Below are 15,772 nucleotides of genomic sequence, written 5' to 3' on the forward strand. Positions count from 1 at the left end.
GGTGGACTTTTTCTTTGCCCAGAACCACCCATGCTGTGTTGTTCAAGCTGAGCTGATGACATCTCCACAAAGGTTACCTGAACAAAGCACCGTACAAGTGCCTGTGTCTAAAGACCAACAAGACCGTCTGTGTGTTCTTGGAGTTTTTCCATGGGTTTAACCGGCAACTGGCCTGGAACAGCAGCTTAAACTCTTATCAATAACTATGTGATTTCAAAGTACTAGCATTCTCCCAGGACACCTTCCAGGGTGTCAAAATTTAACTTGCTGCCAAAGCAAACAGAACACAAACTCCAAAATGAACAGACAGTCCTTATTTTTTCAAAAACAAAACAAAACAATCACCACCATATTTATTTAGTTTAACATTTCCTCTGCTCTAAAGAGAAAGATGTCAAAAGAAAACCTAGAACATATACATAAGCATACACCCCCCTGAACCCAGACAACCTAAGGGAAAAAATAACGACAAAGTTCAGTTCAACAGATAAATTTATCTTCGCTTCTGGAAGATGTTTCCACGCCCCATTCCACGTCCTCTTCCTCTTGCAGCCACTGAAAGGTAGGAAAGAAAGGAAAAGGCCAGGTCAGTGAAGTCAGTGAGTGCTCATGCCACAGAACAGCCAGAGCCCTTCCTTGGACACTGACACAGGAAAGGGCCTGGAAGGCCACCTAGTCCAACACCATGCCCACCACATGTCATTTCCCCATTGCCTGGGGACTGACGCCTGACATCAGAGCTGGAGGGTGCACCAAACTCCTGCCTTCCAATCCAGTCCTGCTCTCAACAAGAGGCCAGGAGTCAGTGTGTTGAAAGCTAAGGTGGTTTGGGAAGCAAGTGTGAGAACCAAAGAAAAGATGAATTCCCAGAGCTGGCCTAGGGTGAGGTAATAACACATGACAGATGAATTTAATTCACACTTAAAATTCTGAAACAAATGCTAAACATCTGTTAAATCTGGGTGGCAGGTTTTTTTTTTTTTTGAGCTACCCTGAAATATAAAACGTTTCGTAATAGCAAAGCAAAACCACACCCCATAAGGACATAGACATAATAAGCTGCTGTTGTCTATGACCCCAAGAGTTCTAGGAGAGAACCAGTGGCTTTGAAGGACACGTGAAAATATTCTGATGGCTGCTAATCGGAGTCTCACCCCTCTTCCCACTTATAGAGCCTGGAGCCGACCTGAAGAGGGAAGGAAGTCACCCAAGAACCCAGCGACAAGCTGATGGGACTACAGCAAGGGACTGGCAGCACAGATGACCCAGGCAGAGGCCAATGGGCCTGGGTAAACTCACTGCCACGTGCCTTCTAGTGCACAACTACTGGGCTGAACTTTTGTTAGAGAAGGTGGTGTAGTTACACAGTGACAATGAGGGCAGGCCTCCCTGAGAAAGCAGAGAGAAAAGCAGTTCTAGTAAGAAAGCCAGTATTCCTGAAAACCATTCCTTCACCAGGACAAAGGTCCAGAGCTTCTGGTTCTACCTGCCCACAAATGCCACTTACCTAGGAAGGGCAAGGAGATTCTCTGATCAGCTTTTTTGAAGGACATTTTAAAGGATTACTCTTACATCTTTAAACTCAAAAGCTACCTCATATATAAAATATGCATAGCAACAAAAGCACTGATGGAGAATCCAGTGACTTTCCTGCACTATAAATCTTTCTACTGACATACATTTTCTAACGAATACACTTGCTTTCTAGATAATCATCATGGCAGAGCTTTTCATGGACCCAAACATAAAACCTCTGACTAGGCTGACCTAAAAGAAAGGCCAGACTAAGGAAGGTCACTGGGTCACTGGGGACATGCTGAAAGGAAGGATTTATTTTCAAATACAAGAATATTCGAAAACAGAAGTTCAGTCCCTTTAATGGGTAAAGATGGCTTAAAACTGCTTATTTCTTATATGAAAATGGATCCCTATCATCAGCATTTCCCCCCATGCATACTGGGTGTCAACAAACACCCCCAGCTTCTCTGGGAACTGTTGCCCCACTGCTTCAGAAGTCAGCTAATCCAAACTACAGTGCCCCTGCTCAGCAAACTAGGTAAGAGCAAGCTTCCCCCAAACTCTTTGGACAGAATTTCTGGAAACAAACGGCCTCCCAGAAATTCATTATAGGAGACTTATCTACTCTCTCATTTAAGATAGGAGTCCCCTTCCTTTTTCTAAGGAGGCACTTTGGATTTTGAATAAGCCTTAAGAATGTGATCAGGTGAGGCAAGACAGAGAAGGTGAGATAAAGCCCCCAGATCTTCACAGGTGTGGGCCCCAAGCCTGCAGGGTGACAGATGTAGACATGGCTGAAGTTGAAGTCCACCCTATGCCCAGGCAATTAACAGGGCCCTTTCCTAAAAGATACATGACAAACACATATGTTAAAACCAGTGCATGAGGAGCACATACCTTGGGCCTTCAGAATAGCAGCTTTTCCCCGGCCAGCCCCTGAGCCTTGGTTTTTATTTTTCATGCTCTTTAACATGGGCGCATTTTTCAGCATGTCAGGCAAAATGAGAAAGCGGATCTTGCTGCCACGGATGTACACCTGCTCCAGCTGTGCCACTCGGCCGTCTCTGTATGTAACTGTGATGTTGGACATCTGGAAGGGAATCAGTAAGGGCCAACAGCATGAGCAGAGAACAAGGACACACAAAGAGGGGGAGCCTTGGGTGGTGGGAGGGCAAGTCCAGAAACGCACAAACTAACATCATGAAATGAAGGAGCCAGGCAAAGCCAGGGAAATAGGAGGACCTACGACGTGTGCGAGGGACTGTGCAAAGAACTTCACATATATGATCCTCATAGCACCTCCAGGATAGGTATGAGTATTCCCAATTTTACAGATAAAAAAAACAAAAAAAAAACAACCAAAAACACACACAAAACTAAAGCACTTGTCTAAAGTCCAACAGCCAGAATGAAAGGATCCAGACTCAAACCCAGTTGGCCTGACTCCAGAGCCCTAACTCTGCTATACTGCCTCCCCTGCCAGCATGTGAAGGGCTCTCAATGGTAAAAAAAAACCTATAATTTAAACAGCTCTGAACTGCCTGTCCAAACTGTGTCCTCTCTTGCATCTGTCCGGCACACAGATTGCAAAGGGACCATGAAGGTCATGAGTGTGCACCAGAGACAGCTCTTACCCTCCCAGACTGCATATTCAAGAAAGCAAAATAGAGCCTCTTTAGCTTCAGTGACTAGGAATGGAGAAGTATAGGTGGTGATGCCTGTATGAAGGGTCCAGAATAATGGGGAAGGTGTGAGGCAAGAGCCTGCACTGAGAGACACAACACTTGGGCACCAACCCATAGGACACGAGAACTGGAGCAGAGCAAGGGGACAGGGGACAGAGTCATCACCATGGAGACTATGGGGGTCACTCAAGTTTGTGGAAAGAGGGAGGGTGGACAGGGTTAAGGCAGCACATTGGAAAGATCAATATGCCAACATGCATAAGCTATGGGATGGAGAGACAGGGACCCTAGAGGGGAAACCACATGGCAGACTGGCTTGGCATAGAAGGGTGCCACAAACCTGCCAGTGCCAACCTTAACAGATACGATGTTTCCCACAAAAATTAGCTTATTTTGAATCTTTTGGATCGAAGAGTATTATAATTTATTCAGTATAGGTCAAAGCCCACAGTGTAAAGAGAGATGCTGTCTCCCAGATTTCTGACTGGTTTGTTGCCACCTTTACATTCCTTTTCAAGTGCTAACTGGCCACCCAGCCTCTGCAAGAACATCCAGGGTGAAAAAAGAGTAACAACACTCTAGGGCCATCCTGCTAAATCTGTGCAGTGGAACAGTTTACAGAACTTCAATCCACTGCCCCTGTTCCATCCTCAGGGGTAACAGGTCTCAAGTTTCCCATAAATCTTCTGTTCCATGCTCAACATCCCCAGTTTCTTAACAAATTCCCACACAGGTTCTAAATCCTTGCCATCCTGTTCTTGCCTTGAAGAATACCATAACCTCTGATGTCACAAATGAACACCAGGGATGGTTAAACTACTTGAGAAACCTGGGTCTGACCCAGGCTCACAAATACCAGACACGCCCATGACTCTGGAGCAGACAGAATAGGACTGAGAACCTATATTTGAGAACTGGCCCTGCCGTTTGTTAGAAATGTTACTCTGGGTAAGTCTCCAGGTTCAGTTCACTCATCCACAAAGGGAGGAAAATACAACATAACAAAGCCAACTTTTACGGAGCACTTATTAGTGTCCCAGGCAATTTCACATCATAACTCAAATAAATCACACAATTCTACAAGATGGATACCATCATCATCTCCACTAGAGAGATGAAGCAGCACAGCCACAGAGGCAGGTCTGTCCCCAGAGGCCACACCTTTACCCACTCTATTCTCCTGCCTAAGGTCACACTGCCCCTGTGTGGCCTGGACAGGACCTGAATTCAGGTCTATCTAACTAAACTCACACTCTTCAACGATACATCAGATCACCACTTACTTCCTCCAATAATTAAGGAACAAGTCAAATGAGACAAATATGTCTAAATGATGTCCCTATTACCTAGTATATATTAGAAACTCAGTAAATAATGAATCTAAATGACAGTTAAGACATCTATTTTGGAGGCTGTGCTATTGCTAAGCTACTTCTCCAGCACATCCCAGTACATCTCACCCATTCCTTTGTCAAAACCTCCCCAACCCACTTTGAAAATCCCCGACAGAGGGTGTTCTGTAAGACCAACAAGACAAACTGTCCTGGCTGAAGCAAGAAAGGGTCCAGCATCAACTGACTCCTATGACAACCCTAATAATGACCAGGTCGGCTACTGCTCTCATGCACCCCCTGCAGCACCCACAAAGAAATGGCTGCACTGTTATAAAGCCCCACAGTCTCGCCCACCCACACAGCTTGTTAATAAGCCTGAGCTATGTTGGCATCACAAGCCAAAGGCAACAACTTGAGTGAACTAAGTTTCAGTGAAAGTCAGGCAGAAACACCTACCTTACTCAACTTTCCCAAACAGCCACATGAAACACAGGTAGCATAAACCAGGTCCCTAACTGAAATGACATCTTGGGAGAGAGATCTTAGTACAGTCAAAATTGTGGGAATTTCCTCACACATCCAGGTCCAAGAGGAAAGCAATGTTGGGGTGCCTTGGGGTCACTGATCACAATATCCGTGTTGTGGGACACATAGCAAGCACTCAACAAGTGTCTGGTCCCCTCCTCCACTCTCCCCTCCCCTACCATTAATAGCAGAGCCTCCCTCTTTTGTTCTGATCCCTTCTACTCAACTTCCTGCCTGAAATCTGACACTCCTAGAGGCAACAGGCTCTAGCAGGTTTACTCTACACCTCATCTTCAGAAACTGTGGTTAAGACCAGAGATCTGGGGCTAAGAGGTACAGGTTTAGATCTGCTTCTTCCATGTTTGGTCACTCTGGGCATCTGGAAGCTTGTCCTCAGAGAAGTCCTGCGAAAGATCTACTGCACATAAAAACACTACCATAGCACCTGGTATAGAATAAATGAGTGGAAGCTTCTGGTACTATTAAGCACACAGCCTTCTGGAGACAGGTCCCAGCTTGACAAGTTAAACTAAGACTTTTAAAATATTTAATAGTACCCAGATCTTGGTTTTTAAATTTTACTCCCAACCAAAAAGAAACCAAACCTACCTGAAGAACTGGCTGATTTAAGACTTGGGATAGGGAAGTAAAAGATGAGCCTGTAACATACATCTTGTTCTGGAAGGTTAAGTACATACTCTCCCAAAATGGCCAGGACACACTAAAAGGAGCCAGCTTCTGGACCAATTTGGGATAATTCAAGCAAAGCAATGACAGTAACAGATTATAATCCATTTAATGAAACAGAAACCCATAAACAGAAACTGATAATAAATGGATAAACGGGGGATAAGGAAAGGCTCTTCCATACGGTAGACCTAGTAAATAAAGAATGATGGAGTTAAAAACAAAAACCATTCTTTTGCAACCATCATAGTACAAAGATTCAAGCACCTTCATTCAAGAATCCTCACTGAATGCTAAATGGGGGGGGGGGGGGGGTGGATGTGCCAATGAGAAACCGAATACACACGGTATTTATTTAAAGAATCTCCCCCACAAAATTCTCATTAGTTGCAAAACGAAGAAAGAATATACAGTGGAGAGACCACAAGACACCTCACCCAAATGATCAAGGTTAACATCACCAATAAAGGGCAAACAGGTGTTTGGGCCTCCAAGTGACACCCTGAGAAGGAGAAATCACTTACACAGTAACAGCCAAAACAAACAAATAAAAAAAAAAAAACCCAAATGTAATCATGAGAAAACACCAGAGAAACTCCAATTAAAAGACATTCTAAAACAAGTAACTGGCCCTATTCTTCAAAAACATCAATGCTGTGAAAAGCAAAAGCAGAGGAACTGTCCCAGACAAAAGAAGCACAAAGCAAGCTGATAACTAAGCGCAGTATGTGATCCTGAACTGAACAGTACACAGAGGAAAATACTGTATGTACAGATTACATCTAGATAAATAGTTTTTCCTTCTAGTTAGACAACTAGGTATCTGAAGAAATTCCCAAACACACTGCATTCAGAAATTTCAAGAACTTCCTGATATTAACTCTAGGCAGTTGGCTAATGACAATCATGTGAGGGCTTCTTTCAGGTTATCATTTTTACACGAAGAACTCATGCACAGGCCATTATCCTACAGACCATTATGCCATAGTGTGGGGAGGGCGGGGGGGAGTTGAACAGTCCAGTCAGTGATGGGGTGGTCATGCCAAAGTCCCCAAAGCATTATTTCAGCTCCTGCAGTCTCTGAACTCTATCACCTTCTCTCACCAAGATTTCCAGGAATTATGTTACTTTAAGAACAGTGAAAAAGCTCCTGGGTGGCTCAGTTGGTTAAGCGACCAACTTTGGCTCAGGTCATAATCTTGCAGTCTGTGAATTCAAGCCCTGCATCGGGCTCTGTGCTGACAGCTGGAGTCTGGAGCCTGCTTCAGATTCTGTGTCTCCCTCTCTTTCTGCCCCTCCCCCACTCATGCTCTGTCTCTCTCTCTCTCTCTCTGTCAAAAATAAATAAACATTAAAAAAAAAAAAGAACAGTGAAATTTTGGGTTTGACTGTTACCCTCCTATTTTTGGTTTTGGTCCTTTTATCAAGATATAATTTATATATAACATTGCCGAAGTTTAAGATACACAGTACACTGATTTGATAACATTTATATTGCAGTATGCCTGCTATGGTAGCATTAACTAACATTTCTATCATGTCACATAATTATCATTTCTTCTACAGATGAAAACTAGTAAGATCTAGTACCTTAGCAAATTTAATGTTTATGATACAGTTTTGCTGCCTATAATCACTATACTGTATATTAGAATGCCAGGATTTATTTATCTACTAACTGCATACCCTCTTATTTTTATTTAATATTATTTTTTAATTTATTTACTGAGAAAGAGTGAGCAGGGGAGGGGTAGAGAAGACAGGAAGGGGGAGAGCACAGAGCCTGATGAGGGGTTCAAACTCATGAACCATGAGATCATGATCTGAGCCGAAATCAAGAGTCTGATGTTAAACTGACTGAGCCACCAAGTGTCCCTACATTCTTCTTTTTAAATAATATTTACTGTGCTTCATGATCATACACTTAACTCATACTTGTCATTTTTTTAAATGAAAAGAAATTTTCTTAAAAATTTTAATCCCATATAGGGCTGGTTCAGTTTGAAGAGCATGTGACTCCTGATCTGGGGGTCATAAGTTCAAGCCCTTTGTTGGTAGAGATTACTAAAAAAAAAATAAATAAGAACTTTAAATAAAATTTTGTGTTTAGAGAGCGAGCAAGCACAACCAAGTGAGGCGGGGAGGGGCAGAGGGAGAGAATCTGAAGCAGCCCAGTGCAGTATGGACGCGGGCCTCAATCTCACAACCCTAAGATCATGACCTGAGCCAAAATCAAGAGGTGCTTAACTGAGCCACCCAAACACTCCAAACACCAAAAAAAAATTTTTTTAACTTTCAAAAAAATTTTTACATTAGACAGAGAGAACGTACACATGTGCACACAAACTGGGAAGAGGGGAAGTGGGAGAGAATCTTAAGCAGGCTCTGCTGGAGCCCAACATGGGACAGGGCTCCATTCCACGACCCTGAGATCATGACCTGAGCCGAAATTAAGAGTCAGATGCTCAACAGACTGAGCCGCTAAAAAAAATTTTTTTAATCACATTTAATTCCCACCAAAAGAGAACTACTCACTTTGGTTTTCCTCAAAAACTTAATGCATTTTTATGTATCACTTATAATCTGGCTTTTATATTCATAAAACTGGGAACACATTGTGGAGATTTGTTTTCCCCGCTTATGTCAACAGCATTTTCCCATGATGTTAAATATTCTTCTATGTTCTTTGACTGGATGCATAATATTCTTTGTAACGTCCCCTAATTTGTTTACCATAATTTATTTAACTCATTAGAGATGTCTGTTGCTGGGGAGTCTGGGTGGCTCAGGTGGTTAAGCGTTAACTTCAGCTCAGGTCATGATCTCATACTTCGTGGGTTCAAGCCCCACATGGGGCTCTGTGCTGACAGCTGAAAGCCTGGAACCTATTTCCGATTCTGTGTCTCCCTCTCTCTCTGCCCCCCTCCCCAACTCGTGCTCTGTCTCTCTCTCAAAATAAGTAACACATTAAAAAAAAAAAAAGGAAATGTCTGTTTTCAGGTTTCCATCATCAAAAACAGCACTGCAATATAAACCCCTGTCCACCATTTTTGATTTTTAGAAGCAGAATTAAAGCACCAAAGGTGCTTATTGCTTCTATATTGACATATGTTAAACATTTAACATATCTATACTTCTACTGGCAAACTAGTAAGGAACCCTTGGTAGAATTATTCATTTTATTTTGCCATCTTTTAAGTTTAGAAATTCTTATTGTTCCCCAATTTGCGTGTCTGATAATAAGGCCATTATTTTTAGACGTCAAATGTCCACTTCACATATTTTCTTCTGTTAATTAGCCATTTTTTGACTTGGGTCATCCACTTTTAATTGGAAAATTAACATTTCTACTGTAAAAGCTATTTATATGTTTAAATATAAACTTCCATCATAAAAAAATTATGAGATGCACTAAATGTCTGAATACGGACTGTTGCCGAGCTGGGAGAACCTGTCTAGCATTCACTAAGACTCTACAAAAGAACCTCTAGGGACCCCTCACACTGGATACCTAACAAAATCCAGCCATAAAAGTTGCCCCCCAAAGGTTACATAAATATAGTCTATAAAATCAAAATGATGTGCTTATTTCAACTCATAATTCCTCACCTTAAACTCATTTTTTGTTTTTAGTATTTTACCAAGTATCTAACTAGAAAGGTTATTTCTTAAGAAATATATATTTTTTTACTTTGAAGAAAAATCCCCTTGTTCCCTCCTTAACATTTAATAAAGACAGGATGCTTCAAAACCACGGTTAAGTACACATAACCAAAAACAGAAACTTTCCCATTTGGGGGCCTCTGGCATTAAATCACCAGGCTGAGCAAGAGACATGATCAGGTCCCATCTCTGCTACAAACAAAAATCAGCTCATGACTACATGGAGAGCCACAGAGGCCTTTCTCACCCCATACACACAGGGCCAATAGAAGATGCTCGCAGCAGCACGTGCAGGGCTCTGTCACCCATAATGATGCCACATTCTACAGCACTTGCTAGACGATCATGCCTGCCCTGCAGCTGTGGGGTACAGAAGAGAAGGACAAGGCTCCCAGCCTTTCCAGCCAAACCTCAGATGCCAAGAAGCATCTACACCCTCTGACCCTATGAGCACCATCTCAGGGAGCTCATCATAGGATTAACGCTTGCATACGTTACATTTTCAATGTCAAATAAGGACTGTGGTAACAGGCTACATTAAAAATACCCAAGGAACCCAAAAAGAAGGTGTATTTTATTTTGTTGTTTTTTTTTTTAATTTGTTTTAAATGCTTATTTATTTTTGAGAGAGAGAGAGACAGAGTGAGTGGAGGAGAGCAGAGAGAGAGGGAGACACAGAATCCAAAGCAGGCTCCAGGCTCCGAATCGTCAGTACAGAGCCCGACGTGGGGCTCGAACTCACGAGCCGTGAGATCATGACCTGAGCTGAAGTCGGACACTCAACTGACTGAGCCACCCAGGCGCCCCATTTTATTTTGTTTTTTAATGTTTATTTATTTTGAGAGAGAGAGACGGGGGGGGGGGGGGGCGGAGAGAGGGAGAGAGGGAGAGGGAGAGAGAGAGAGAGAGAGAGAGAGAGAGAGAGAGAGAGAGAATCCCAAGCAGGCTCCGTGCTATCAGCACAGAGCCCAATACAGGGCTCTATCTCATGAACTGTAAGATCATGGCCTGAGCCGAAATCAAGAATCAGATGCCTAACTGACTAAGCCACCCAGGCGCCCCAAGGTGTATTTTGTCTGGAGACGTTGTTGACAACATTATATATAAAACCATATCTCTTTCATTAAGGCCCAGGGGGAAAATGTCTCCCACATCCAAGCGCCAGGGAAAACCGCACAACTGGTATTTTATCTTAAGGACACCATGCATTTCAGAACTGCTGATTTCCCTCTGTCAGGACTCTTAAGTAGCTTAGAACAGAATGTACCTTTATTAAATGTACAGGGATTCACGTTTACATTTCTGGGTACTAACAGCCTGGCTGGCTTCATTTTACAGTCTACCCCAGGTTACCTGTACCTTGACCTATCTGTCCATTTTTACCTTACCATATAGTTTTTTTGTGAACCACCTCTAATTTTTTTTGAAAGCAGAGTAAAAAATACATACTAGAAACCCAAGACACATCCCTAGGGGGAAAAAAGTCCATGCCAATTGTGGTTGTGGAGAGATTCTCTCATTTGGTTTCCAAATCTTTGTAGTGTGTGACTCACCACACTTTTACAATAAAAAATGCTATTAAAACCCAACATCAAATGGCAAACACTAAACTCCAGTTGCCCTCTAGCAAAGGGTAGCAAGTCCTAAGGGGATGCTCTCACCCTCAAAGGGCAGACTAACTGGGGCCAGGAAGGAAGGAAAGCAGCGAGTACTGCAGGAGCCACTGGCTTATACATCCCGGGAATGTGTGAATGAACTGTGCTATGTTTACTATGGTATATTTAGCTATGCCACAGCCTACTGGTTTTATTCAGTGAGCCAGGCTTAGGTAAACTCAGTGAAGCCTCGGCATCTGGGCACGGGTGGTGTTATGGGCTGAATCCTAGCCACCCCCGATTCATATGTTGAAGTCTTAACACCCCAGGATCTTAGAATGTGACCATATTTAGAGACTGGATCCTTACAGAGGTAAGTGGGCCCTAATTCAATGTGACTTGTGTCCTCATAAGATGCAACACAGGAAACAGACACAAAAGGAAAACCACGTGAAGATACAGGAAGAAGAGAAGCATCTATAAGCCAAGGAGAGAGAGGCCTGGAACAGAGCCTTCCTTCATGGCCCTCAGAAGAACCAACCATGTGACATCATGGTCTCTAACTTCTAGCTTCCAGAACCCTGAGGGAATAAATGTGCTGGTTTAAGCCACCCAGTGTGAAACTTTGTTATGACAGCCCTAGCAGATTAACATAGGTGGGAAGCAAGTGGCTGGCTCCCACCATTTGACATGCATTCACTCATTTATTCGGCACTATAATGCTGAGGCTGAGGTGCTATTTTTATCCCTGATTTCGAAAGGAGGGAACAGAGGGTGAGAGGTGCAAAGCTCGCCCCAAGTCACACAGGATAGCAAGCTGCAACCTGATTTGAGATCTATCACCTGGCTCTATGTTTTATATCACACTGTCCACATGTGAGAGATCGCCAAGGTGATCTGGTCAGACATCCTCATGTTACAAATGGGAAGTCTGAGGCCCTGGAAGCTCAGGAGTTGTCCAAATAAGCAGCTGGATAAACACATTAAGATTCCCTACCCCCAGTCTTGCATTCTAACTCACCAAAATAAAGTATCTTAAAATGGATGGGGATGGCTTAAACCAGAGGACTGGATCTATGACAGGGGTATCTCACAAAGACAAGGTAGGCAAGGCCCCACAGGACCTTGAGAGAGTCGACATCATCTACCCATATGGCATCAACACTGAAGAGAGAGGGGTGCCTGGGTGGCTCAGGTGGTTAAGTTAAGCATCCAACTCTTGATTTTGGCTCAGGTCATGATCTCATTGTCCATAAAACTGAACCTTGCATGGGCATGACAGCACGGAGCCTGCTTGGGATTCTCTCTCTGCCCCTCTCCTCCACCACTCTCTCCCTCAAAAAATAAACATTAAAACAAACAAAAACACTGAATAGAGAAACCTGCAATCACTAGGTGTCTATCTCCCTGAATACCAGGGAAATGGCCCCACTTGCTGGTCAAGGTGGCAGGAAGATGATGCTCAAAGCTACGATGAGATCACAAATAAATGAATAAACCCTGTGAAGCAATGATAGTTAGTACACCTGATCTGCAGTGTGACCTTGGGTAAGTCACTTTCTCTTTCCGACCTTCAGTTTTCTCACATCAAAAACATTAACAGGAACCATACGTGGATATGTATAATGTGCATGGCAAAGAACTAGCTGCTGCACACACACAACTCATTTGATTTCTAGAATGGCCCCAGGGTGTGTTATCCCTGTGGCAGTCTTCAGAATGCACTGCTCAGATCTCCCCTCAAGGGTTGTCAGGCTATGAGGCACGGAGGGAGCTGAAAGCCTCCAGCTTCCACCTGTAGGATCAATCACAGCTTTCGCCCTGAAGTCAGTCTCCCCAGACTGCCAGCCAATGACTGGTCACGGTGGGCATCCTAGAGCCAGGCCGTTTCTGCCCCATGCTAGAATTCTTAGGCTTAGACTTCTTCTAATGAGCAAACTTTGTTGGCTGAGACTTCTTCAGAGATATGCTACCGTCTAAGGCCCTTCCCACTCAATCCTATCTTTTCCCTCTCCCTTTCCCCAGCACCAGACCAGTATAGATTGAAAGCTCTCCTGCCTACTCCTACTCCCTCTCCTTTATCCTTCATTGTCATTTCCCCCAATAAATCTCTCACACAACTAATTCTGTCTTGGTATCTATGTCCCATTTCACAGATGAGGAAACTGAGGCAATTAGCATGATTAAAGTCAGATAATTAGGATCCAACCCTACACCTCTGATTCCAAAACCAAAGTTCTGAACTGATGGTTTAAAGAATGAAGGAGAAAAGTGTGCTGATATACCTTGCAAAAGTAATGCTATATAAATTCATGTGATTATTAGCAAAATGCAAAGCGGTGCCACGGGAAGGGCACAGTATCAGGAAGCTGCTCCAGCATTTATTAGCGGAAGGACATTCAATAGATGAGTCTTTTAATCTTATCCTATTTTATGGATGACAAAACTATCACTGAACCTGCTTACCTCACAAGATAGTTGCTGTAATCAAATGAGACTCCTCCTCCAAGAAAGAGTGGAAGCTTCTGCTAACTGCAAAGCATTATGCAAGCATGTAGGGGCAAAAGGAAAATGGCCCTGAATCTGATGAATTCTACCAAAGGGAGTAGTGCCACTTCTCTTAAACAAGTCCTCAAGACATGGGAAATGATTATAGGATGGAGAAAACAAAGGGCAAAGTTAAATATTGCAAATGGCTCTTATTTATGCTCACATCACCACACCGAGAACAGTGCCTGGCACACACCAGGCACTCCGTAAATAACTGTTCAACAAGAAGGACTTCAAAAAGACCTCCAACCACTATCTTTCTGTGCTCCAATAGAGAGGCCCAAGCTTCCCCCATAACCTCATGTGGAAAGCAGGATACCTGGCAGTTCATGTTGTCCTCCGCCTCAATGAGCTTCCCACGATACACCTCGCCGGTGTTTGTCTCACACGTCACGATGTGACCCTCAGCCTCGTGTAGGACTTTAATCGGCACACCAATAGACATCTTGGCAGGAAAAGAGTTCTACAGTGAGAGAGACACCAGTTAGTTCATCTTTCAGAGCCTGAGAAGTCATGTGGCACATATCATGCCTCCCTTAAGGCCTGACACTCCATCAAACTTAGTAAGAATGCCAAAGCTGCCATTTTGTACAGAAAAAATGCTTAACTCCTAGCTTGAAGAACTTATGTGGGATGGGGAAGGATGGGGGGCTGGAGAGAGGGAAGGCTAATGGGATGAGAAGAAAGTACCTTCCATCTCCCTCCATGCTACCATATGCCCCTTTATCTTCATCAGATAATCAGTAACCAATACTGTGTGCGTACACAGTACATCAGGGAGCTGAGATGTAAATGCCATACAATGTTTTTGGCAACCCAGAGATGTGGATGACACCACTTTGAGAACCCATGATGTAGACCTAGCCAATACAGTAGCCACGGTCCACATGTAGCTACTTAAACTTAAAGTGAAATAAAATGAAAATGAAACATTTACTCCCTCAGTCACATTAGCCACATTTCAAGTGGTCAGTGGTCACATGTGGCTAGTGCTTACAGTACTGGGCAGTGCAGTAAAGACAAAAGGACCCAGGCAAATCTAGAAGGGGCTGTGCATTTAATTCAACCCATTAAGTACCCTTTGACCCCCACTTACTTCATCAAGGTTCAAAGCAAAAGTGTTCACAAAGAGACAACGAGCCACAGGCAGGAAATGCTTGGAGGAGAAACATAATCAGGGCAATCACCTGACTTGATACAACTCAGAGACAAGCAGTTTTCGTATTCCCAGATGAGCAAGTACTGAAGGTTAAAACACATCACGTGTGTTCAAGAGAGGAAAGGGAACATGAGGGTAGGAAAGACAGTCACCCTTGGTGAGGAGCCTCAGGAGTCTGATTTTATGCTGAAACAGTGGGGAACTACTGCAGGATTATAGGTAAGGAATGACCCAATATAGAGGCAGAAGCACTTATAAAATGGATCAAACACAGCTTATTTTTTTCAAACACAGTTTAGGAGCAAGGAAACTTGATAAAACTTCTGTAACAATATGGAAAATATTGAGAGGATAAGTGCCTGAAAAGGGGATGGAGGCAGAGATGCAAACAACTTTGAAAAATATTACCCAGATGGGACTTGGGCGAAGGAAGTCTGCCAGAAATGATTTCAACACTACTGCTTGTATGTTCGGGAAAAAACATGGCCTGGAGAAGTACAGAACGCGAAGGGCATGTACTTTGGGGAAAAGCGAACGAACTTCCAGGCGCTAGCGAGGCAGCGCTGATGTTTGAGTGACCCGGGCTTCCCGCTCTTCTCTCTACCCGAGCCTCCCAGAGCTCCTCGGCGGCGCGTGCTTCTCCAGCCCCAGAACCCTCACAAGTGCTTCGGTCTACCCTCGCCTGCCCCAAGCCTCACCTCACCGGCTCCGGCCTACTCTTCCTTTCCCGTGCGGCAGCAACTCGAGCAACTGCGAAAGTGTGAGCCAAGGAATGGCGGGTCCCGCGCTCCCAGAATACCACGCGTTCCCAAAATGCTGCGCGCAGAGCCCGCCCCCTTCCTTTTCGTAGCGGTGAGCGCGGTCCTGCCTCTGCTTCCTCCTCACCCTACCGGCCGGGAAACGTGGACTCTGGTACCATAGTTCCGGCCCCGGAAGAGAGGGCTGGTGACGGCGCCCAGGTGTCGCCGGAAACACTGATCCTGGGGCGGCAAGGGGGGGTGGGGAACTCGCGTTTCCATACACCTCACACCAGGGACAGGATGGACTGTGAGACGG

The 15,772-nt window shown here is 44.1% G+C and overlaps 1 protein-coding gene across 1 annotated transcript; it reads right to left on the minus strand.

The window, feature by feature from the left end:
- Window positions 1-336: 336 nt before the first annotated feature.
- SNRPD3 (small nuclear ribonucleoprotein D3 polypeptide) lies at window positions 337-15,547 on the minus strand. Its single transcript, XM_060612576.3, has 4 exons — window positions 15,415-15,547; window positions 13,877-14,020; window positions 2,416-2,608; window positions 337-555 (listed from the first exon to the last, which is right to left on the minus strand). The coding sequence occupies exons 2-4, from the start codon at window positions 14,000-14,002 to the stop codon at window positions 494-496; spliced, it is 381 nt and encodes a 126-aa protein (XP_060468559.1). The 5' UTR covers window positions 14,003-14,020; window positions 15,415-15,547; the 3' UTR covers window positions 337-493.
- Window positions 15,548-15,772: the final 225 nt, after the last annotated feature.

This window comes from Panthera onca, chromosome D3, assembly GCF_046562875.1.
Source record: "Panthera onca isolate mPanOnc1 chromosome D3, mPanOnc1 haplotype 2, whole genome shotgun sequence".
In the NCBI taxonomy this organism is placed as follows: domain Eukaryota; kingdom Metazoa; phylum Chordata; class Mammalia; order Carnivora; family Felidae; genus Panthera; species Panthera onca.